At 39.4% G+C, this 21,560-nt stretch overlaps 1 protein-coding gene across 3 annotated transcripts in view; it reads right to left on the minus strand.

Moving 5' to 3' along the window:
- LOC124146111 overlaps positions 1-12,787 on the minus strand; it is a 62,811-nt gene extending 50,024 nt beyond the window's left edge. For 2 of the 3 annotated variants that reach the window (XM_048387181.1, XM_048387180.1), the window contains exons 1-4: positions 12,566-12,787; positions 9,114-9,588; positions 6,360-6,413; positions 2,699-2,942 (exon numbers count right to left, since the gene is read on the minus strand). In XM_048387181.1, coding sequence (XP_048243138.1) covers positions 2,699-2,942; positions 6,360-6,413; positions 9,114-9,534 — 719 coding nt within the window. In that variant the 5' untranslated portion in view covers positions 9,535-9,588; positions 12,566-12,787. The remainder of the gene's footprint in view (positions 1-2,698; positions 2,943-6,359; positions 6,414-9,113; positions 9,589-12,565) is intronic. The other variant, XM_048387182.1, reaches the window with a different exon arrangement.
- Between the last annotated feature and the right edge of the window lie 8,773 nt (positions 12,788-21,560).

Consider the following 21,560-nt stretch of genomic DNA (forward strand, 5'->3'; position numbering starts at 1 on the left):
GGTTCCCAAATTGTACCCATGTGGGCATTTGAACCCAGGCATCAGTGTGACAAGCGAACACTTTAACCACTCGACTACCCCCCAGCCACTATAAACAACTGGAAAAAGATACCAACCAAACATTAATGCTTGGGAATTCCACTGAGCAAGTACAATTGAGTCATAACAGGAAGTTAAAAGGTGCAACTTCTGAAAGTAGGTTCATGGTATTAACTCCATTATCTTTGTCATACAACATGCCAAGCAGTCACTGCAGCGTGTAGAGTTACTCAATTACCCATGCCATTCATGCACTGTGGAACATCAAAGAACTTTCAGCTACTAAAACGCACATTAATTCCATTCATACTACACAAGAACACTTAATGAGTGTTGTTATGTTTGAGGGTACATTACTGTGATTACATTCACTGGTATTAAACATTTGTATTGAAATGAGACAGGGACAAAACAGTACAGTACAGTGAGTGAGTGAGTGAGTGAGTGAGTGAGTGAGTGAGTGAGTGAGTGAGTGAGTGAGTGAGTGAGTGAGTGAGTGAGTGAGTGAGTGAGTGGGGGTGGGTGGGTGGGTGAGTGAGTGAATGAGAGGTTTTATACTGCTTTTAGCAATATTCCAGCAATATCACGGCAGTGGGACACCAGAAATCAGCTTCACACCTTGTACCCATGGGAATCGAACCCGGGTTTTCAGCCGGACGAGCCAACGCTTAAACCAATAGGCTACCCCAATGCCCGGGAAAAAATGACACAAAGGCTACTTGGTAAACAGTTACTGCAAGTTTTATTTGGGTCTCTTCTTGTGCTATTGATATATTCTGTTAAATAGGTTTGCCTGCAGATGCACGACAAGCGACAAACTCTTTTGAATGGGTACGACAGTAGTATCAAGAGCTTTAAGTTGGTTGTGGAATTTCTCGGTTGGGAATAAGGGGGTCTGCTGGTATGATTTTTTATAATCACTGTGCAACTTGTTTTTACTGATTTTTGAATATAGATATTATGTTGTTTTCTTATCATAAAACGATTCTTATCCATATGTGGTCAATAATATTTTAGTGAGTGAGTGAGTATGGTTTTACGCCGCTTTTAGCAATATTCCAGCAATATCACGGCGGGGGACACCAGAAATGGGCTTCACACATTGTACCCATGTCGGGATTCGAACCCGGGTCTTCGGCGTGACGAGCGAACGCTTTAACCACTAGGCTACCCGACCGCCCCTAATAATATTTTAGAAAGTTAAATACTATAAATTATTTTTTCATCAAAACTTAACACAGTGAATGATTGCCCATATAGGAAAGTGATTTATTGCAGTAGGAAGGGACTGGTCATTTATCACTGGGGTGTGGGGCGGGTGGGATTGGTCATATTTTTCTTAAGACGCTTGTAATTAGGATAACATCCTCATCATAGTTTTTATTGGTTCCTTCTTGGGATGTCACACATTTCATATCAGACTTGAGTATCGAGGTGGAAGAAGGAGGAATACTTTGAGAAAACAATATGTTAAATGTGTATATATGTTCTGAAGAAAATATCAAAGATTATTTTACATATAGATAGATTATATTAGTGCTAAATAAATGTTCTATCTATTCTATTTGTCTGTAACAACCGCTGGTGGTTCCCAGAACACAAGGATGAAAAACGTGCGGCAGACTCTATGATGATGCCAAGACTATTATTTTTTTTAGCCTGCATAAACAACATATTTAGCATGTTGAGAATAAGGAATTATTTGAGTAAACAACATATTTAAAATAAAGACTTATTTGAGTAAACAATATATTTTGGGTAAATAATGTTGTGAAAAAGAATATATATATATATTTGAGGATGTTGAGCAAACAATATTATTATCATGATTGTGATAAGAAGTTATTTGAATAAACAATGTCTTTTGAATAAGGAATTACTTTAGTAAATGATATCTTAAGAATGAGGAATAAGTTGAATTACTTAGGTAAACAATATGTTTTGAAAAAGGAAAGACTGATTCAACAAAATGTTTCAGTCCCTGGACTGACAGGGATTCCTGGTTAACATTGGTCCCAAGCATCCTATGTTTGTAAGAGGTGGCTATATGAATGGTGTCTTTAGTTGCCATATATGGTGTCATATTAGGTTAGTGCCCAATAGTTTTCTGCTAACCTATTATGACACTGTATACGGCAACTAAAGACCCCATAACAAATTTATTATGCCGAAAAATTTACACTATTTGGTATCTTTGTCACACGTCATGTCAAAACTTAAAACTGAAAACTTAACACTTACAAGACGTAAGGGTCAAAGGGAGACTAATCTTCAAACCTCAGAGGCCAAACTGTGTTGATAATTTTAACTTTATATTATCTTATTAAAGTCATGAACCTGATCCAAAAAACATGAACGTCCTTGCACATGAAAATTAATTATATCAAAACACAAAACTGTGTCAAATAACGAATTTCTGTACCAGAATTCCATGTGAAATATGTGAGGTGGGTGTTGAAAAATCCAAGATGGCTGTTACTGACGGTTGTATACGGTCTCATATTAGGTCAGTATCAACCATCTTGGATTTTTACTGACGGTATACGGGCTCACGTGGGGTCAGTAGTTCTGCTCTCTGATTGGTCAATCTCACTTTGAGGCATAATAATGTGGAGTGTGCCGCGTTAAATAACAAACAGAGCTGTGAGAGACTACTTACGTGTTGGCCCAGGCCACCCACGTGACGTCTCCATCATGCCACGTCTTGATGACCCTAGGGTCATGTCTCTCCATGTAGATCTTGGCTGCCATGCCGTACGTGACGATATCGGTTTTGGTGAGTTCCTCTTCATCTGGAAGCAGGTAGTACTCTATGTGGTAGTAGTTCTGGGCCCGTGGCGCCTCAAACACTCGCTTCTTCTTCTTCAGCATCTCCTTGATGTCAGGCTGACAATCATCCTCCACTGCAAGTCACAATTATCATCCTCGATTATCTAGTGTATCATAATATTCTCCATTCTGTTATCACATACCCCGGACCCATTGGCAACCACAGTTTGTTTATTTGTTGTTTAACGCCACACTCAGCAATATCCCAGCTATATCGTTCTACACAATTGGGATACGATAACATGTATCAACCAAGTCAGCGAGTCTGACCACCCGATCTCGTTAGTCAACTCTTATGACAAGCATAGTTGTCTCTTATGGCAAGAATGGGATGCTGAAGACCTCTTCTACCCCGGATCTTCACGGGTGTTATCTAACCAGGATCGGGACCATAGCCATGGTTTGAATTCAGTTCAAAAGACAACGCTAAAAATAGATGTCAAATCAAATTACATGGTTCTTTCTTGATTAAAACAAGCAGCGTTACAACCATAATTTGACTCGCAATGTTTTTGCCATCTCAAACAGCTATGGTAGCAATTGGGTCCAGTGGATTTCTCAAACAGAATGGAGGTACATATTAGCAGAATAATTAAGGATTGACACATGTTGTTTTCTTTGATTTTTCAAAGATATTTCTGTACTTATGAAGGACATCAACAGATTGACATAAAACAGTGGCTGTTGTAACTAAATGGGACTGATGATTTGTTTTTTTGTTTGTTTGTTTAACGCCACACTCAGCAATATTCCAGCTTTATGACAGCGGTCTGTAAATAATCAAGTCTGGACAAGACAATCCAGTGAATGACATCATGAGCATCGATCCACGCAATTGGGATCGATGACATGCATCAACCAAGTCAGCAAGCCTGACCACCCGATCCCGTTAGTCGCCGCTTACGACAAGCATAGTTGCAAGGAGGCCAGTGTTACATATAAAAGTCATCAATGAAATGTAATGGAAATGGATTTCATATTCGTTCACCTTCGAGTTAAATATTATTGTATTTTCAAAACATAAAAGAATAAAGGAATTAATAGATATTGCTGTTTGTCACATCGATATCAGCAGCTTTACAGCTATTCGCAGTGAGAAAGAGTTAATACAAAATTCCTGCAAAATTGCAGCAAGTGCATGTATCGAAAATCGGGGTAACAAATTATCAATAATAATGTGGCGCCATGATCATTGACTAGAGTGGAATTTGGCGCATTGTAAATGGTCTTATTATTATCATAATTATTTTTATAAATATAGAAAGGTAAGATCATTTTCTTCTTCTTTTACAGACTCTCTAACTCACTAAGCCAAAAGGCAGCGACAAAATAAACAACAAATGTTGTAATGGTTAATTTAAGGTTTGTCTGGAAATTTTTAAAAAAAAAAATAGGCCAGTAATCTGGTATAAAAGTTGCATCACAAAATACTGTTATCAGTGTAATCAATTAGGGTATTTAATGAAACAAAATCCAATGAAAGTACTTGGGATACATAACAACATGCCTTCTGAGGGAGGAAAGCTTATTACAAGAAATACCTGTCATCAAAATCATGTAACGTCAATAGTGTCTTAAAATAAGGTTGACAAATGAATAGTCTTGAAGATTATTCAACAGTTTTCAGTTTTGAAATCGGCTTGAAGCATAGGCTTATCAACTTTAAATAGAAAAAAACTAAAACATTTCCACTTACCTTTCTTTAGCGTCAACAAAAAAAGATTCCTTCCAATAGAACAGACATTAACAATACAAACACTACAACATCACCTGCGTTTGTCAGCCATCAACACACTACAGTGAGAGAGAGGCCCATTATACAGGCAGAAGGGCGGGGGTGTTGCAGGAAATGAGAGAGGAAAAAGCTACATATAAACTGACAGAGAGTGTTTAATTATTCATAAATTCAATCTGTTGTAAAGAGTAGAGGTGACACTTGGCATCCTCGCTATGACAACATGTCCTTAAGCATGATAGGCATGATTCCGGTGCCAAATTTACTTAAGACCAAAATATGCTGTCAATATTTTGAAAGGAATTTCTGTTTTACTTTCTGTCGCTTTCAAATGGGACAAGATCCTAAAATAATTGTTGTAACGACATGAATGGTACAAATTTAATATTCATAAAATTCGCTTGCAAAGTGATATTACTAAATACATGCTTGAAGTAATATTTTTGGTTATTACACATTTCCTGCAAAAGCAGAATATATAAACATATGAATTTATAAAATTCAGCTCCTCGTAACATGTTTTTTTATTTAAAAATATAGGCCACCCACATCAATTTTGTAATGTAATCACTTGTGCACCATTTGTTTATATATTATAGAGATAAAGCATTGGAAATAGAGTATTATTTTCTAATTGTAAAATTTGTTCTTTTTTAACACTATTCAATTATGATAAAGCTTTATAGTACTACTTTCAGTACAAAAGAAATAATAGTAAAGAATGCGCCATGCACTGTGTATAGCAAGGAAGCCTTGAAGACAGCAGACGTGAATGCAAGTACTAAAATACAAAATGTATATCTAAACTATATCACAGAAAACTTGGAATAACAGTTTCTGTTCTATATTTGTGCATCGTAGAACAACCCCAAACTAGTGCAAAGTGGCTAAATGATTAAACTAAAGCCAGATTGAAATCAGAAGAATTACTTTGTTTTTGTTCAATATGTTCAAAACTGTTAAAACTTGATATGGAATATATATTTTCGGGAACAATGTTTTCTTAACCATATTAATATGATCATTCTAAATAATGATTTCTTATGTTTTAATCTACATTTGTATTACCACATTACCACAGTTACCTAAACAGAAAAAAAACCAGCATATTTTTTCTAGGAGAAAATATTCATTACTTCACCGGTCATTAGAATCAATAATACCCGGTGTGTACTGTCTGTCTGTCTGTTATAAAACCCTTTAAATGACTATTCATAACAGCAAATATATCATATAACATATCTTTGATGCGTGCATGACTGACACATAAAAAAATACTCATTTTACAACAACTTTTAATCAATATTCCAAAACCCACTTCACAATAGACCCTCATGATTTGACTCAGGTCTGCAACTTTATCACATATAGATCTCCTCACACAATACAAGCAAGTGTGATTGCCATCAATCAAAATTAAGCCCTTGATTTTATCAGTATCAAGTGTAAACGATAATTCCACGGGACTGTAATTCAAGCGTTAACATCAACCGCCGAGAAATCACCCACGGACAAGTTGAATGGAAATAACTGGCAACGGCCGGCAGTCATGCAAGGAATTCCCCCAGCTTAACGGAAGGAAAACGGCTCTGAAAAGCGAAGTCCCTTTAGGCGGAATTGACAGATATCAACATGCAAGCTTTGCGTGAGGATGTTTGCAGGGTAATTGAAAGAGGAAGTGGTATAAATGAGATAGAATGGCAAACTGCAGAGAGTGGGGTGCAGCGACTTAAATAGTTAAATATTGTCTGGTTACCCCGAGGTTGGACAGGCGTCCCCTGTCGATGAGATCGTCCAGACTTGTCTTTTACTGCATATTACAGGAGATAGCAATTAAAGAAACAGACCCTCCCTGGCAATGAAATCCCCCATGTTGAAAAACGATGACACTTTGGCTTATTTTGTGATCTGTTGCTCTTCAATGACAGATCATGATTTGGTTTCTTAAAAAGTTTATTTACTCGAACATGAATATTTTTGTAATAAAAAAGACAAAGGTTATGACTTCATTGTACACATGTTGCATAGTAACTTAGCAACGACAGGAATTTAGCCAGGATTCCAAACTAACTGGCTGGCTACTGGAATTTATATGTTTCTTCAAAATGTATTTTCTTAAATTCAAAGGTATTTTAACATTGAACTTTAATACTGCATTCTATGCAATAATTATGATAATAAGAAGCTAAGTATTAAAACCTATTCTACTTAATTGTTCCTGTTATCAGTGAAATACAAATTAATTCTATAACAACATGAATTGCAGCGTTAGAAATTGGCACTGGTCCTGTAGTCCTTACCAAACTGCCCAATAGTAAAGGTATCCTAAGGACTAGTAGATATTGGCCCATTTTAAGGGTTTTGCTATATGTTATCATTGTAAGGACTAGTGGACAAAAACTGTTAGTTTCTAAGCCTGAATTGGTAAATGTATAATTCCAGTTTGGGTTTTTTAATGGAAAATTCTGGTTGAATATCAGCCTTGGAGCAGATCAAGAAAAATCCCTGTACCCCATTTAACAAAGCTTGTAGCATTTTATTATTATTATATTTTATTGTTTAATAAATATAAATTTAGATTAAATGAAAGCAGCTTTCAAGGAGCAAATTACATGACAGTTTCGTATCTATAGATCTTGATAGATCATACACAGGGATAATACTAGGATGGGGCCTTGAGCTTTTAGCCTCTTAGTTTGAAAAAAAGGCCCACATTTTCAAATACAATGGGGCATTTTAACATTGTGCTGTATGGGCAAGTGTGGGTGTTCCTCTGGAATATTTGAAATTTTAACATAAAGGGCCCAAGTCAGAAAATTACTAGAGTGGACCGTGCATACAGTGTTAGAAACTGGCACTAGTCCTGTAGTCCTTGCCAAACTGCCCAATAGTTAATGTATCATAAGGACTAGTAGAATTTACCCTTTTTAATGGTTTTGCTATATGTTATCATTGTAAGGACTATAGGACAAAAACTGTTAGTTTCTATCGCTGCCATAGTAACTGATGTGAAATATTATCATTTTTTTGTTTTTCTTGTAATATAACATATACACCTGTCTGAAGGTTATCATGCATTCAATGCATAATTTTCAAAGTCATTCTTCAAGCAGTGACATTAATGAACTGTCCTTGTTCCTAATTGTTGATTTTACTCATCATGATCATTATGATCATAACAGGACAAACAATATCATAAGTAGGACAAAAAGACCATTTTATCATAGTTATATAATAAGACAAAAGGACCATTTTATCATAGTTAAGACATAAATGATAATAATTATCATAATTAGGAAAAAGCATTACCGTATTTGACATAATAAGCCCCCTGGGAGCTCTCAAAATTAGAAATAGGGGTCTTTTATTAGAATATTATTTTGGTGAAAAACAACAGAGTTGAAGGATCGCAAATTTCATGGTTTATGCTGACAGCCTGAAATGTTTATATACGACAAATATATTTAATTTAATTTTCCCATATTTAAGGATGCATATTACACACGTATCATACACGAATAAATAAATCTTGTGTACATTGATAAATCTGAAGGGGTGCTAATTGGGATTGTTCTCTAGCCAATATGTTAGCAAATATCGCCGTGGGTGCTTATTAGAGCGGGGCACTTATTTCGTTGAATACAGTATTACTATGATCATGTCAAACTTTTGTCACTGTATCAAGTTGGACAACCAGTAAATAGGAAAAAAAATTATTTTGAAGATGACAGAAAGGGGAGGGTTGAGGTATTATCTCTATCACAGATAGTACCACAAAACTACTGTAACAGTATCTGAATACTGTTTGCAGCAGTGCTTCACAATACCACAATATCCAAATGTCACAACCCTGCTACAATGAACTAACTTCTAACCTTAATCACTGTACAGGCTACTAATGCAATATCTTTGTTTGTTTTGTTTGTTTGTTGTTTAACGCGGCACTCAGCAATATTCCAGGTATATGATAGGGGTCTGTAAATAATCGAACCTGGACCAGACAATCCAGTGATTGACATCATATGCATCGCTCCACGCAATTGAGATACGATGACTGGCATCAACCAAGTCATCGTGCTTGACCACCTGATCCCGTTAGTCGCCTCTTACGACAAGCATAGTCGCCATTTACGGCAAGCATGGGTTGCTGAAGACCTATTCTACCCCGGATCTAATTAAATATCTACAAAAATACAACATTTGAAGTAAAAATAAAACTGCACAGTTAGTTTTCTGCTTCGAAAGGGACATGATTCAAGTTTTTGCAGAAGGAACTAAGATTCGCTGACTGACCAAGGCAACCTGCCCTGGGCATCCTACAGGAGGCTAAAAAATGTCCCAGATAAAAAATGTGCCCATATTGTATATGCTATCGTTATTCTGACAAGTGTTGAGGAACACTAATCTTTTTCCTGGGTTGAAATATATATACAATTATCACACCGACCCATAACCTGAAATGTAACATATTCAAAATTGTGAATGACAAGTTTCTTTACGAGGCACTGACCTGTTGGTATCGCCATGGCAATATTAACAGTAAATGTCACTGTATGAGCATTTGGTCCCGATGCAACTTTCCGCCGTCTTCGCTTTGCCTCAAACATAATCTCTCCACTACTGCTGCTCTTAGGCCGACTTGAGTCGGGAGTTTTAGTGCGGCCAGTTCCTGGCGCCGGCTGCAAAATGAACTCTTCCAAGGACTCGGGGTCCAAAAGACTGCAAGCAGTCATGTTACTATAAGTAACCTTTGGTTCCATGCCAACAGTTTCGGTTTTAACAAGTTCATCTTTTTCTTTGGTGTGACTGTCGGACTCTGTACTCTCCTTGCATGGTGGTGTGGTCAGTGGTCGTCCAGCTGACTGGTCAGGCTGTTTGTCTTCACCCTCCCTGCTGTTGGCATCTGTACTGGTCTTCTCCACCGTCTCCATGGTTAGTTGGAACTGACCGTCAAACAATGACCAGCTACTTCATGCCAGGGTTGCCTAATCAAAGAGAATACATGATAAATGATGATTTAAAACTGAAATGATCAATATGTTACAAAAATAATTTGAAATTATCAAAATGTAACAATTATTCATAACTGATTAAGCCGAAAAATATTTTTGCTTGATCTTTTCAAATTGTTAAATTGTTAAGTTAAGATTAGCTTTACATCCTGTGTACAACTGCACCAGAAGAAAAACTTCACAGTTTATAAAACATTATCACAACAAAATGTTTGTTACAATACGAAAGTAAGTATTCAATGTTTGACTGTCACATGAAACAAGCTTTCTGATTGGATGCCTACATAGTGCAAATGGCACAAATCTGATGTTGTCAATTGTTAGACATTTATATTTAAATAGGGATTCTTGGAAAAGATTCTGTCAATAAAAAAATAAATTACACCTACATCTGCATGTGAAAGTGGTGCATACACCATTAGACCTTTAGAGTGAATGAGTTGGGTTTAACGCTGATTTTAACAGTATTACAGTTATATCACGGCATGTCAGCTTAATGTGGGGGGAAAGCCCGAAGTGATGCAGGTCTCAGACGTTTACCACTTCGCTGAAACCCTTGGTGCTGACAAACCCAGAAACATATCAGGGCGAATCGGGATTCGAACCCACAATCATAGGTTTCTGGCGTGCCCAAGGGACACAACTCTGCACAGCGAATCGCCACACCTTAGACGACTAGGCTAACCGTGCCCCCAGACCTTTAGACATAAAAAAGTAAGCATAAGTTATGTGGACATGGCAACTGAGGGAGGTTATTAGTGGACTAAACAGGATGAACACAGTATTTAAAAGTCCATGAAAAAATCTAATGAGGTACTGATGTACCGTGACAGTGTATTTTGTGACACCTTATATTCCACTGTGACTATGAGCATGACAGTAGCCATCTGTAACCATGGTAACTGTACACTAGGAGTGAGAGTTAAAAAAACAATGGTTCTTCAACTGATTCTAAGCCACCAAATCCTCTTGTTAATAAACGGGCTTCCGCTTGTCAAAATTTGTAATCCGGTGTCACCAAAGCTTTTAAAACGTTTAAACAAGTCAATGGGTGATATCTTGATTCATTCCCATACATGCTTTTTCAGCTATTATGGCTAACCGAGTGTTCAATATGTTTGTCAAATTATATTTCATGCTGATTTTCTATCTACAATCAAGCTGAAAGTGTTGGTAGCAAATTCGAAGAGATTTTATTGTTTATGTCCTTATCAGGATATGCAAAGAAGTAATAAATATATAAACTTGAAATCCATGCTCTGCTCTTTCAGTGATAAGCAGGCACAAGAAATACATGCATCAGGCTAGCCTGGCGCCAGCTCTCTAAACACAGGTCTGTATATGCATGATTAGACACATTGGGGTACCAGGTTCGAAAGTCTTTGTACTTTAGTTCGATGACACGGTTAAAATTGTAATGGCAAGGTTAAATTAGGTAGCGCTAAGACGGTCGTAAGTCTATGTTAAAGTATAGGAGTTAGGTTGTCGTAGCGCTACGATCGCTTTGTGAAACGAGCCCCAGGTGCCTAAAGGGCACCCTTAGAAATCATATTTTTTAACAATACCCCCTGACAATGTATATTATATAAAACCATTTTAATAAATGTAATAAACACATGGAAAACATTTGAACTTGCTTAACGTATGGTGTGATTCACAAAACAAACTTGGTTGTTTGGAAATGAAAAATTGGATTATCAATTGCAATGAAAAGGAATGGGGTAAATTGTCCAAATTACAACTGCATATATTCTACCCATGTGAAGTGACATTCAATAAGCCACCATGGTTCGATGAGGTATCAAATGCATTCTTTTAATTGGTACAACTAAATTCCAAAGGGCATACCTGAACTTTTTTGAGAGCCCTGTGGCACACTTGAAAAAATTATATATTTCTATATCTGGCATATCACATGTCAAATATGAACAGCAAATGAAATGCCCTTGCCGACTGTCATTTAGCATTTCATGAGTTACTTTCAAGCAATGGATGGTACAGTCAAACACTGTTGTCTCAAAGTTGAAGGGACCTACATGAACATTTTGAGATATCCGAGGTTCGTAACAACCGAAAATAATCAATAAAGAAGGAATACACAGAACCAAGCTTTTACTTCAAGACAACCGTAAGTAGACACAACAATGTTTGACTGTATTTCATGAATGTCTTCCTTTAGACTAAAATCTAGTCTCTGAAATGAACATATCGTACATAAAAAAACAGTTGTTCAGTTATCTTAATAAAAATATAATAAAAAGGAGCCCAGTGACTCTCTTCATTTTCAGATACTGCAGTGAACTAGACTTGCCAAACATTATAGACTTGCATGGGCTGTATTTGATATATATTTGTATCAGGGTCTGTAAGACAGACTAGTCTTCCTTCAACACAACATGACATCCCTGATACATACATAAAAATACTTCAAGAAGTAACTGGGAAAATGCCCCTGCACTGATGCAAATAAAATTAATATATTAGATACATATACTTAAAAAGATTTTAGTACCAATTCTTTGTGGAGTTTGTATGTTTAAACATGAATGATCCAGCTAACATCCAGGTCAACTGAATTCAAAACATTAGGCAACTGATTAGGATGAATTATTATCAAGCAGAACCTTTTCTCAATACTGCCTTCACAAATATACTAGTAAGAGAGACAACAAGCATGTATTGCCATAACAGAAAGTAAGCAGGTTGTATGCAGATAACACACACACACACACACACACACACACACATATATATAATACGGATATGTCTAAACATCTATTTAAATTCAATAGACTAACAAACAGACCATACCAGCTAGGCCTTTTTGCTACACTTGAAGAAAAGTTACTGTACTAGTTTCAGTTTCAAATCGTTTCGAGGATGCAGAATAATCAGTGACATTAAGTTTTACATTGTTATAATACGCTGTAATCATACGTAAAACACTTACAATATAATAACGTCTCGATCGTCCTCCCTGGTTTCTCTCTTGGGACACTAAACTTCCATGACACCTTGCGTTCACAAATCATAAGTTGAAACCTAGGGCCACGTAATTAAGTTCTCAACTATTTCTTTAGCTAATATTATTTTTACCCTGTAACATGACATAAAGTGTTATTTAAAGCCATATGTGGTATGTGGAATATTGTAGATACCTTCTTCAGCGACAATAAAACGAAATTAAGATACCGTTAGCCAGAGTCAAGCAGCGGAGCGATACCGCGGAAGTGATTGGTCCCGTTGCTACAACAGGCGCAAGTAGTGCGAGAACTAGCATGCTGCTAATGTTGTTGTTTGACAGTCTAGAGTCACAAATCAATAACATCTAAGATAAAGGGTCCCGCGATATTGCTATTGTTGGGGAAGAATAACATTTGCAAGCTATTGACGGAGCTATTGCTGATGTATAATCGCGTGGTGTATGCTTAGATACGAATTCCCGTGTTGCTGTAAATTGTTTGATACAGTATGGATCTAGTGTAAGACAATGGGCTCCAAACAAAGATAATACTGATGCTAATTTCGATTTGTTGGTGAAGGTCATGCGTACAGGATGTTTACTTAACGTTACTATTTGTTAAACAAGTGAAGACGAATTTATGTAAGAAATATCTAGGCTAAGAAGAATCAGAGTGTCTAGATCTACACAAATAAACGATCAGCGCCGATCGAACACTTCTAGTCGACGCTGGTTCATATATTGGCTAAACACGGAACAAAGCCAAGCTATTATTGATGGATATTGAGGACAAAGTTTGAAACAGGAGTTATTATTATTATTAGTAGTAGTATTAGTAGTAGTAGTAGTATAGGTCTGGGACGAATCCAAATTTACTACCCGGGTATACCCACCTCCCTATTACCCGACCCTACCCGGGTACCCTCTGTAGATCTCAAGAGATACAAAATGTCCGGTTGGGATATTTTTTACCACAGCATTTGCAAAACGTATTTAGATGCATGTAATAAACGATCTGGTCATGCATTCACCGAAGTTGAGTAGTTTAGTATATTAGTAATAGTAGTATAGTAGTAGTAGTAGTAGATCTATCATTATTAAGATTAAAATGAATTAATGCAACAAAGAGGGTTTAAGTGATCCTGGAACGATTAGGCTGGTTAGGCTCATCATCAGCTCAGGGCCCTTGCCCCCTCTACACGCAGCCCAGACAGTGAATGGGGCTTCTTTCAGGAAGCACTGCCAAGTCGAATCCCCCGAGAACGTTCGGAGAATGCATGTGAAGACTCCCCAACACTGCAGCCTTCTGCATTACCCAGTTTTGTCAGAAGCGCTGTAAACCTTGCAGCAAACCCGAGTACCCTCCCAATGTCAGTAAACAGATTGGGAGGTACCAAACCTAATTATTTTTTTAAGGCACCGAGAACAATAGTGAGTCGGACAACTTCGTACTTGTGATGCAAGCGTGACATTTCGTAAGCGAGGTCCGCATATTAGCCATGATTCTCCTGAATCTTGTCAATCACATTAGTGTCAAAAGGGACAGAAAATAAATATTATTAATAATGATGATCAGGTGGAATGGGGTTTAACGTAGTGTCTAAGACTATTATTATCTACACTTATATTGCGACGTGCATGCGCGCGCGCGTGTGTCTGCTTGTACTAGTCCCGACTAATGCCGATTTTATAGTGCTAGCCCACTGAGATACCATGCCGCAGTTTAACACGAATACCCCACTCAGACACATTATACAGACTCCGAGCCGACCAGTCCTTGTTTTAGTCTCTAACACCGAGCGCCAGACAGGGTAACAACAAGAACCATCTTTTTACGTCTTTTGGTATGACGCGGCCGGGGATCGAACCCCTGACCTTCCTCTCACCAACCAGACAACATATAAAAATGAATATATCCAGTCTAACGAGCGTTCATTTGTCAAATCAAATTTGTCCAAGCTAACACCACAGATAGACCCTATGAAAAGGATACGCAGGTAACTTTAGTGTACAAAACAGTTTTAAAATAGCGCTATCCGGATGGACTTTCTAGTCGAATTAGCTTTAGCCATGTTTAATTACAATGAGAAAATAACAATAAGATTAATATTTATAACAAGAGCAAAATATGATATCCCCCCCCCCCCCCCCCCCAGTTTAAAATAAAGCTTATGTCCATGCAGCATTCGTTATTAATTCAACGGAATGAGGCGCATATATATAATGAAATAGTTATTTTAAAAAAAATAAATATTTTAATATTTTATTCTCATTGTGTTTAAATTCAAGACTTACGCGAAGACTATCAACTGTTGTAACACTATGCATGCAAGGTGAAGACACCCGATCTTCCTTGCGTGATGTGGGTATGAATTATTGAAGGAGTGTACGCTCTCACATAAGCGATTGTCTCTAGCGATACGGATAGTGTGTTTGCTAATCACTTTCTATCAATAAACAATGAAGTGGTTTGTAAATACGGGTAAGTCCGCTTGCACACAGTGTCTCTTAATTAATCAATTCATGACATGGTCAGTAGCGCTTCCCGCGGTGAATACTTTCATGCACGCCACTGACCCCCTAAGTGAGTGAGTGAGTTGGGTTTAACGCCGCTTTTAACAGTATTCCAGTTATATCGCGGCGTGTCAGCTTAATGTGGGAGGAAAGCCCGAAGTGATGCAGGTCTCAGACGTTTACCACTTCGGTGAAACCCACGAGCACGGGTATGGTGCTGACAAACCTAGAAACATAATCGGGGCGAATCGGGATTCGAACCCACAATCATAGGTTTCTGGCGTGCCCAAGGGACGCAACTCTGCACAGCGAATCGCGGCGCCTTAGACGACTGGGCCACCCGTGCCCCCCTGACCCCTTAAGAGCATCCGTCACACATTGATGGGCAACAGTAATATAACAATCATGATAATAATCAGTAACATGTTAACACGTGAATGGTTATTTCCTGTAAATTTGCTCACATCAGCTTCGGTTAATTCCCGATTCCTTGTGCATGAGCCGGGCCTCTTGTAGGAACACCCGGAGTAGAATAGGTCTTCGGCAACCCATGCTTGCCGTAAAAGGCCACTATGCTTGTCGTAAAGGGCTACTAACGGGATCGGGTGGTCAGGCTCGCTGACTTGGTTCATGCATGTCAACATATCCCATACGTAGATCGATGCTCATGATGTCAATCACTGGACCACTGTCATGTAGCTTGAATATTGCAGAGTGCGGCGTTAAACAACAAACAAGTAAATAAATGTTGTAGCAAATTCTATGTACAATGGTATATTTTATGTGCGATTCACATGTTCTCCCAACTACATGTTATACCGTACCTGATAATGCACACGCAACACCAGGAGACACGCACGCACGCACATGCATATACGCACACACACACACTCGTGATTTTTTCTTCTTCTGTAGGGCTCTTCCTCTCAATCGATGTCATCTCCTGTTTCGTACAGCCTCTTCTTCCTAATATTCTGTTCCGTGTGTAGGTTCTTCGTTAAATTTTATCATTCAGTCAAGTGTATATTCATCCTCTAATGTCCGGAAAGAGAACAGGTCTTCAGCAACCCATGCTTGCCGTAAAAGGCGACTATGCTTGTTGTAAGAGGCGAATAGCGGGATCAGGTAGTCAGGCTCGCTGACTTTTTTGATGCATGTCATCGTATCCCAATTGTGTGGATCGATGCTCCTGATATCAATCACTTGATTGGCTAGTCCAGACTCGATTATTTACAGACCGTCGTTATATAGCGGGAATATTGCCGAGTGCGGCGTTAAACAACAAACAAACAATCAAACAAACAAACGTCAAGAATTACCAAAATATTTTTTTACGAAACTTTCACACGTACAAATTGCAGACATATCCGACACAGGTATGAAGTATAGAACACACTACCTGCACTTAACAGGGTATATCTTATGTTAAAATATGACCTTGATTATCAGTGTATAGTAAACAAACATTAAGGATGAAAAGAAATGTCTGCATTTAGTCCATTTAGGAGATCATCCTACTGTGTCTTAAAAAATTGATGTAGTCGAAGCTCATGATGCCAAACACTGGATTGTCTGGTCCAGACTCTACTTTTTGACAGACCGTCGTCATATAGCTGGACTATTGCTGAGTGCGGCGTTAAACAACAAACAAACACAATCGTTCCCTAATGGCTTCTGTTCCACGTGTAGGATCTCGCTCGTGATGGCCTCTCCTGCAATCTCATTAAAATCAGATCTTAGTTCTCGCTACCGGTAAACAAAGCTAGAACTTAGATCTGATTTTAATGAGATTGGCCTCTCATGCATGTCCAATGTACGTTTTACCCTATTGTAAATGAGTATAAATAAATCCGCTTTTCATGTACGTTCTTCACTGGATGTGTTGGTAATTTCTTACTTGTTGGCTGCCTTCTTCTTTCTCTGCCTTCTCTCGCAACTGATGTAGCTCTGGCTTAAGTGGGTGGGTGATGACACGCCCATATGGTGTCGGATATTGGGTGAGGGACACAGTTGACCTTAACGCCCGAAGTGATGCAGGTCTCAGACGTTTACCACTTTGATAAAATGACGAGCACGGGTATAATGCTGACAAACCTAGAAACATGATCGAGACGAACCATGATTTGAACCTTCAATCATAGGTGGGTTCTGGCGTGCCCAAGGGACGCAACTCTGCATAGCGAATTAATATGGAATCGTAGAGGGGACATTGCCGCATTGCCGCGATGTCGCGCTTTGTTTAATTTTTATATCTTTCTTGGTTATTATTTTAAGCGCGGCAACGAGAGATGAGGTGAGGTGAAATTAGGTTGAACGTCGCGTCCAGGATTATTGCACTTATATGTATAGTGACGTGCATGCACGTGTGCGTGCGTGCGTGCGTGCGTGCGTGCGTGCGTGCGTGCGTGTTCAGTTTAACATGAATACCCCACTCAGACACAGTATACTGACTCCGAGCCGACCTGTCCTTGTTTTAGCTCCTTAATGCCGAGCACCAGACAGGGTAACAACAAGTACCATCTTTAAACTTCTTTTGGCACGACGCGGCTGGGAGTCAATCGAACCCCGGACCTTCCGCTCTACCACTAGCCCACGGCTATAACTTGATGACTTCTGTCAGATACCTTCTCTGTTCCACACTCAAGGATTGTATTATTGTGTATTTTTGTGACGGAATGCGGAAAACTCTACCGCCTTCCAAATCGCCATGATATACAACGTTCTAGTTTTGTAGCAAGTGAGTGAGTGAGTGAGTATGGTTTTACGCCGCTTTTAGCAATATTCCAGCAATATCACGGCGGGGGACACCAGAAATGGGCTTCACACATTGTACCCATGTCGGGAATCGAACCCGTGTCTTCGGCGTGACGAGCGAACGCTTTAACCACTAGGCTACCCGACCGCCCCTTGTAGCAAGCAATTCACTATTGCATGGCGTAGTGCTAATGGTGAGCCCGCCACCACGCCACTGCAATGATTGCTGTCGTTATTGCTTGCTGCCGCTGCTGGCAGATCTGTGTACAATTAGTCCTGTGATGAACATGACTCGACCCTCGCGGGGTCCAAGGGATCATATAAATGCATTGGCATTTTTAGAAATGAGAATATAACGAAAACTATACTTTGCCCAAAAGACACTTTCGCAATTAAAAATTGTTTGGTCATCCTATTCAGTAGACGCAATTTGAGACGTTTGTTATTAGTTGTCACGTGATTATAATGTTGCATTCGAGTTGAAACTACCTTTAAGTGGCATTTAGAAGCTGTTACCTTACACTCTTCCAAAAAAAGAAACACACATGCTGTAGTCAGGTTTATTGAACCCGATTACACAAAAAAAAGGGTATATAAATCGGATATATGTTATTGGAAAATGTGGGTGGCCTGATATTCGACAAACGGTGCGTCAAAACGCAGCATTTGTCTTAAACGGCATTGTTTTCACACTTGTTCAAAAATGACATGGAGGAAAACAGTAAAATGCACGTGCAAGTTATGGCATTCGTAACTCGTGGTAGTGGCTATAAAAAAAAGCAAGCATAAGCCAATGATTTGTCATTCAATTGTCAACATTTTTCAAGTTCGAAAATGCCGAGACTCAGAGCTGCCGATCAGAACATTCCCATAGGACGTATCTAAAGAGGGGAATCGCAGTCTTCTGTTGCACGCCACTTCAACGTCCACCACAGCACCATTTGACGCATTTGGAACCGATACACATGCACAGTTCAATTCCACTACAGACCGTCCGAACACCGGCCGACCAAGAGTTACCACCCCTGCACATGATCGCTACATTCGACTGTTCCACCTACGTCATCGCAATGCCACAGCTACGGAGACAGCAGGACGCATCCCTAGTTTGAGAAGGATATCGGACCAGACTGTCAGGAACCATATTCGCGAGGCCCAGAAGACCAGTTATCGTCTCTGTTTTGCAACAGATTCACCGACAGCGACGCTTGCGTTGGTGCCATACCTTACAGCCTTGGAATTTGAGAAACTGGAGACGAGTGTGGTTTAGCGATGAATCACGATTTCTTCTTCACCGCCGAGATGGAAGACAACGTGTAAATTGTCGTCGAAATGAGCGTTTTGCCCCACATGCTGTGTACGTGAATTCGACAATTTCGGTGGCGGGAGTGTCATGGTGTGAGGGGCCATATACTACACCTCGAGATCTGACTTGGTTGTGGTTCAGGGAAATTTGACAGCAAATCGCTACATGAATCAACTTCTTCAACTTCACCTTCTTCCAATCATTGACCGCCAGAGGGAGCTTTTTCAACAGGACAAGGCTCCACAGCTCGTGTCACGGTAGACTACCTTCATAATGCCAACATCAACTATTGCCCTGGCCGTCGAGTTCTCCTGATCTTAACCCAATCGAACACTTCTGGGATGAACTCGATCGACGTGTACGTCAACGTCAGAAAACGCCGCAGACACTCCCACAACTGGCCAACGCGTTACAAGCAGAATGGTGCAGAATTCCGCAGGACAGAATTCGTACACTTATCCAGTCAGTGCCAAGGAGATGCAGAGCCGTGATTGCTGCCCGGGGCGGTCACACGAGATACTGAGTTCAGCGCCACCTTGTGGCCTTATGTGACATGACAATGAACCGTTTTCAATGCCTTTGTACAACGACAATCGATGTGACTATCGAGCTTCAAAATTTCATATTTGTATCTGTGATATTAAATTAAATGTATCGACTTTATTAGGTACAATAAATTTACTAAAAATCTACCTTTCTTTCTTGGAGAGTGTATATAATGTTTATTTTGATAATTCTGTCGTGAACAAATTTCCATTCCAAAATGTGAACTTTCTTTTTGTGTGTTTCTGAGAAGATTCTCAAACATTCTTATTCTTTGATTTGATTTTTCTTAACATTACAAAACAATAATTTGAATGCTATGAACAAATCCTCCGAAAGAAAGTTTCGCAGGTACAACCTTTCAGCGAGATCGGATTGATAAGAAATCGAAAGTTAACGGACGGACAACGGACAACGCGCCATACCATTATAGGGGTATGATTGTGTTAAACATCTCATGGTTTACCTTATGGTAATTGTGTTCTCATACATACAAGCACCCTACCATCCCTTTTGTGACATATATATGCGTTAACGGGATTCCATATGCATTGTTTAGCATCGTGCTGACAACAACCACTCAGAAAAACAAAATTACGCAATTATTCAACATTACGAAATGCCACGCCTGTCCGAAAATGAGCGTCTGCGAGCTATTGGTACGCTTGAAGCAGGATCGAGTCAACGTGATGTTGCAAGATAATTTAACGTCCACAGAAACACCATATGGTGTTTATGGCAACGTTGGCAACAGACGAGAGACCATCCTCGGAGTGGCAGGCCACGCGTAACCAATAATCGACAAGACAACTGGATTCGAACAACACACCTACGGAATCGATTCCAGCCAGCAACAGTGACTGCAAGAAGCATCCCTGGTCTTCGACGAATATCTTCACAAACCGTACGTCGTCGCTTCAGATGTGCAGGGATTGTCGCCAGAAGACGTCCCATTTTGACAGGAAACCACCATCAAGCACGTCTACAGTGGTGCAGACAGCGTCCACGCCGGACGGCCAAGCAGTTGGGACAAGTTCTATTCACTAACGAATCTCGTTTTCACCTCAGCCACAGCGATGGACGGATTCGTGTGTACCGACGTTGAGGTGAACGTTACGTCAATCATTGTTTCATGGAAGAAGATCGGTTCGGGGTCGGCAGCGTTATGGTATGGGGTGGGATTACAGCAAGACAGAGGACCCGTTTGATAGTGGTAGAGGGAAATCTCAATGGACAGCGCTACCGCGACGAGATTATCGGCCCTGTTGTTCTACCGTTTTTGCGTCGTCATGGCCCAGGCATTACCTTTCAACATGACAACGCCCGGCTTCATATTGCTCGACTTGTTCAGGATTCTCTTCAACAAAACATCGTGAATGTCATCCCCTGGCCGGCTCGCTCCCCTGATCTCTCACCAATCGAGCACATGTGGAATGAGATGGATCGGCGCCTTCGACGTCAACCACGTATTCCACAGACACTCCAGGAACTTCGAAACATGCTCCAGCAGATATGGACAGATATCCCACAGGACTTTGTGCGACGCCTTGTCCATTCCATGAGACGAAGATGTGTTGCTTGTATCGCAACCAGAGGTGGACACACGCTATTGATTTGCAAATTGACATTTTGGCATGTTCATGTGTTGGTTTTTTGTATAAATCACGCATTTTCTGAAGTCAGTATGGCAAATAAAACCATTTGAACACTTACAGGAGTCTTGTATCTGATGCAAACCGAAATTGTTTCAGATTCGTAAAAAACATAACTTTGCATTAAATCTTATTCAATGTCACAGGAACCTTTGTTGTTCAGTATATATTATGAAAGATGAACATTTTGGAATGTATTCACCCAACACTACAT

Source organism: Haliotis rufescens, unplaced genomic scaffold (genome assembly GCF_023055435.1).
Source record: "Haliotis rufescens isolate VD_foot unplaced genomic scaffold, xgHalRufe1.0.p SCAF_68, whole genome shotgun sequence".
Lineage (NCBI taxonomy): Eukaryota > Metazoa > Mollusca > Gastropoda > Lepetellida > Haliotidae > Haliotis > Haliotis rufescens.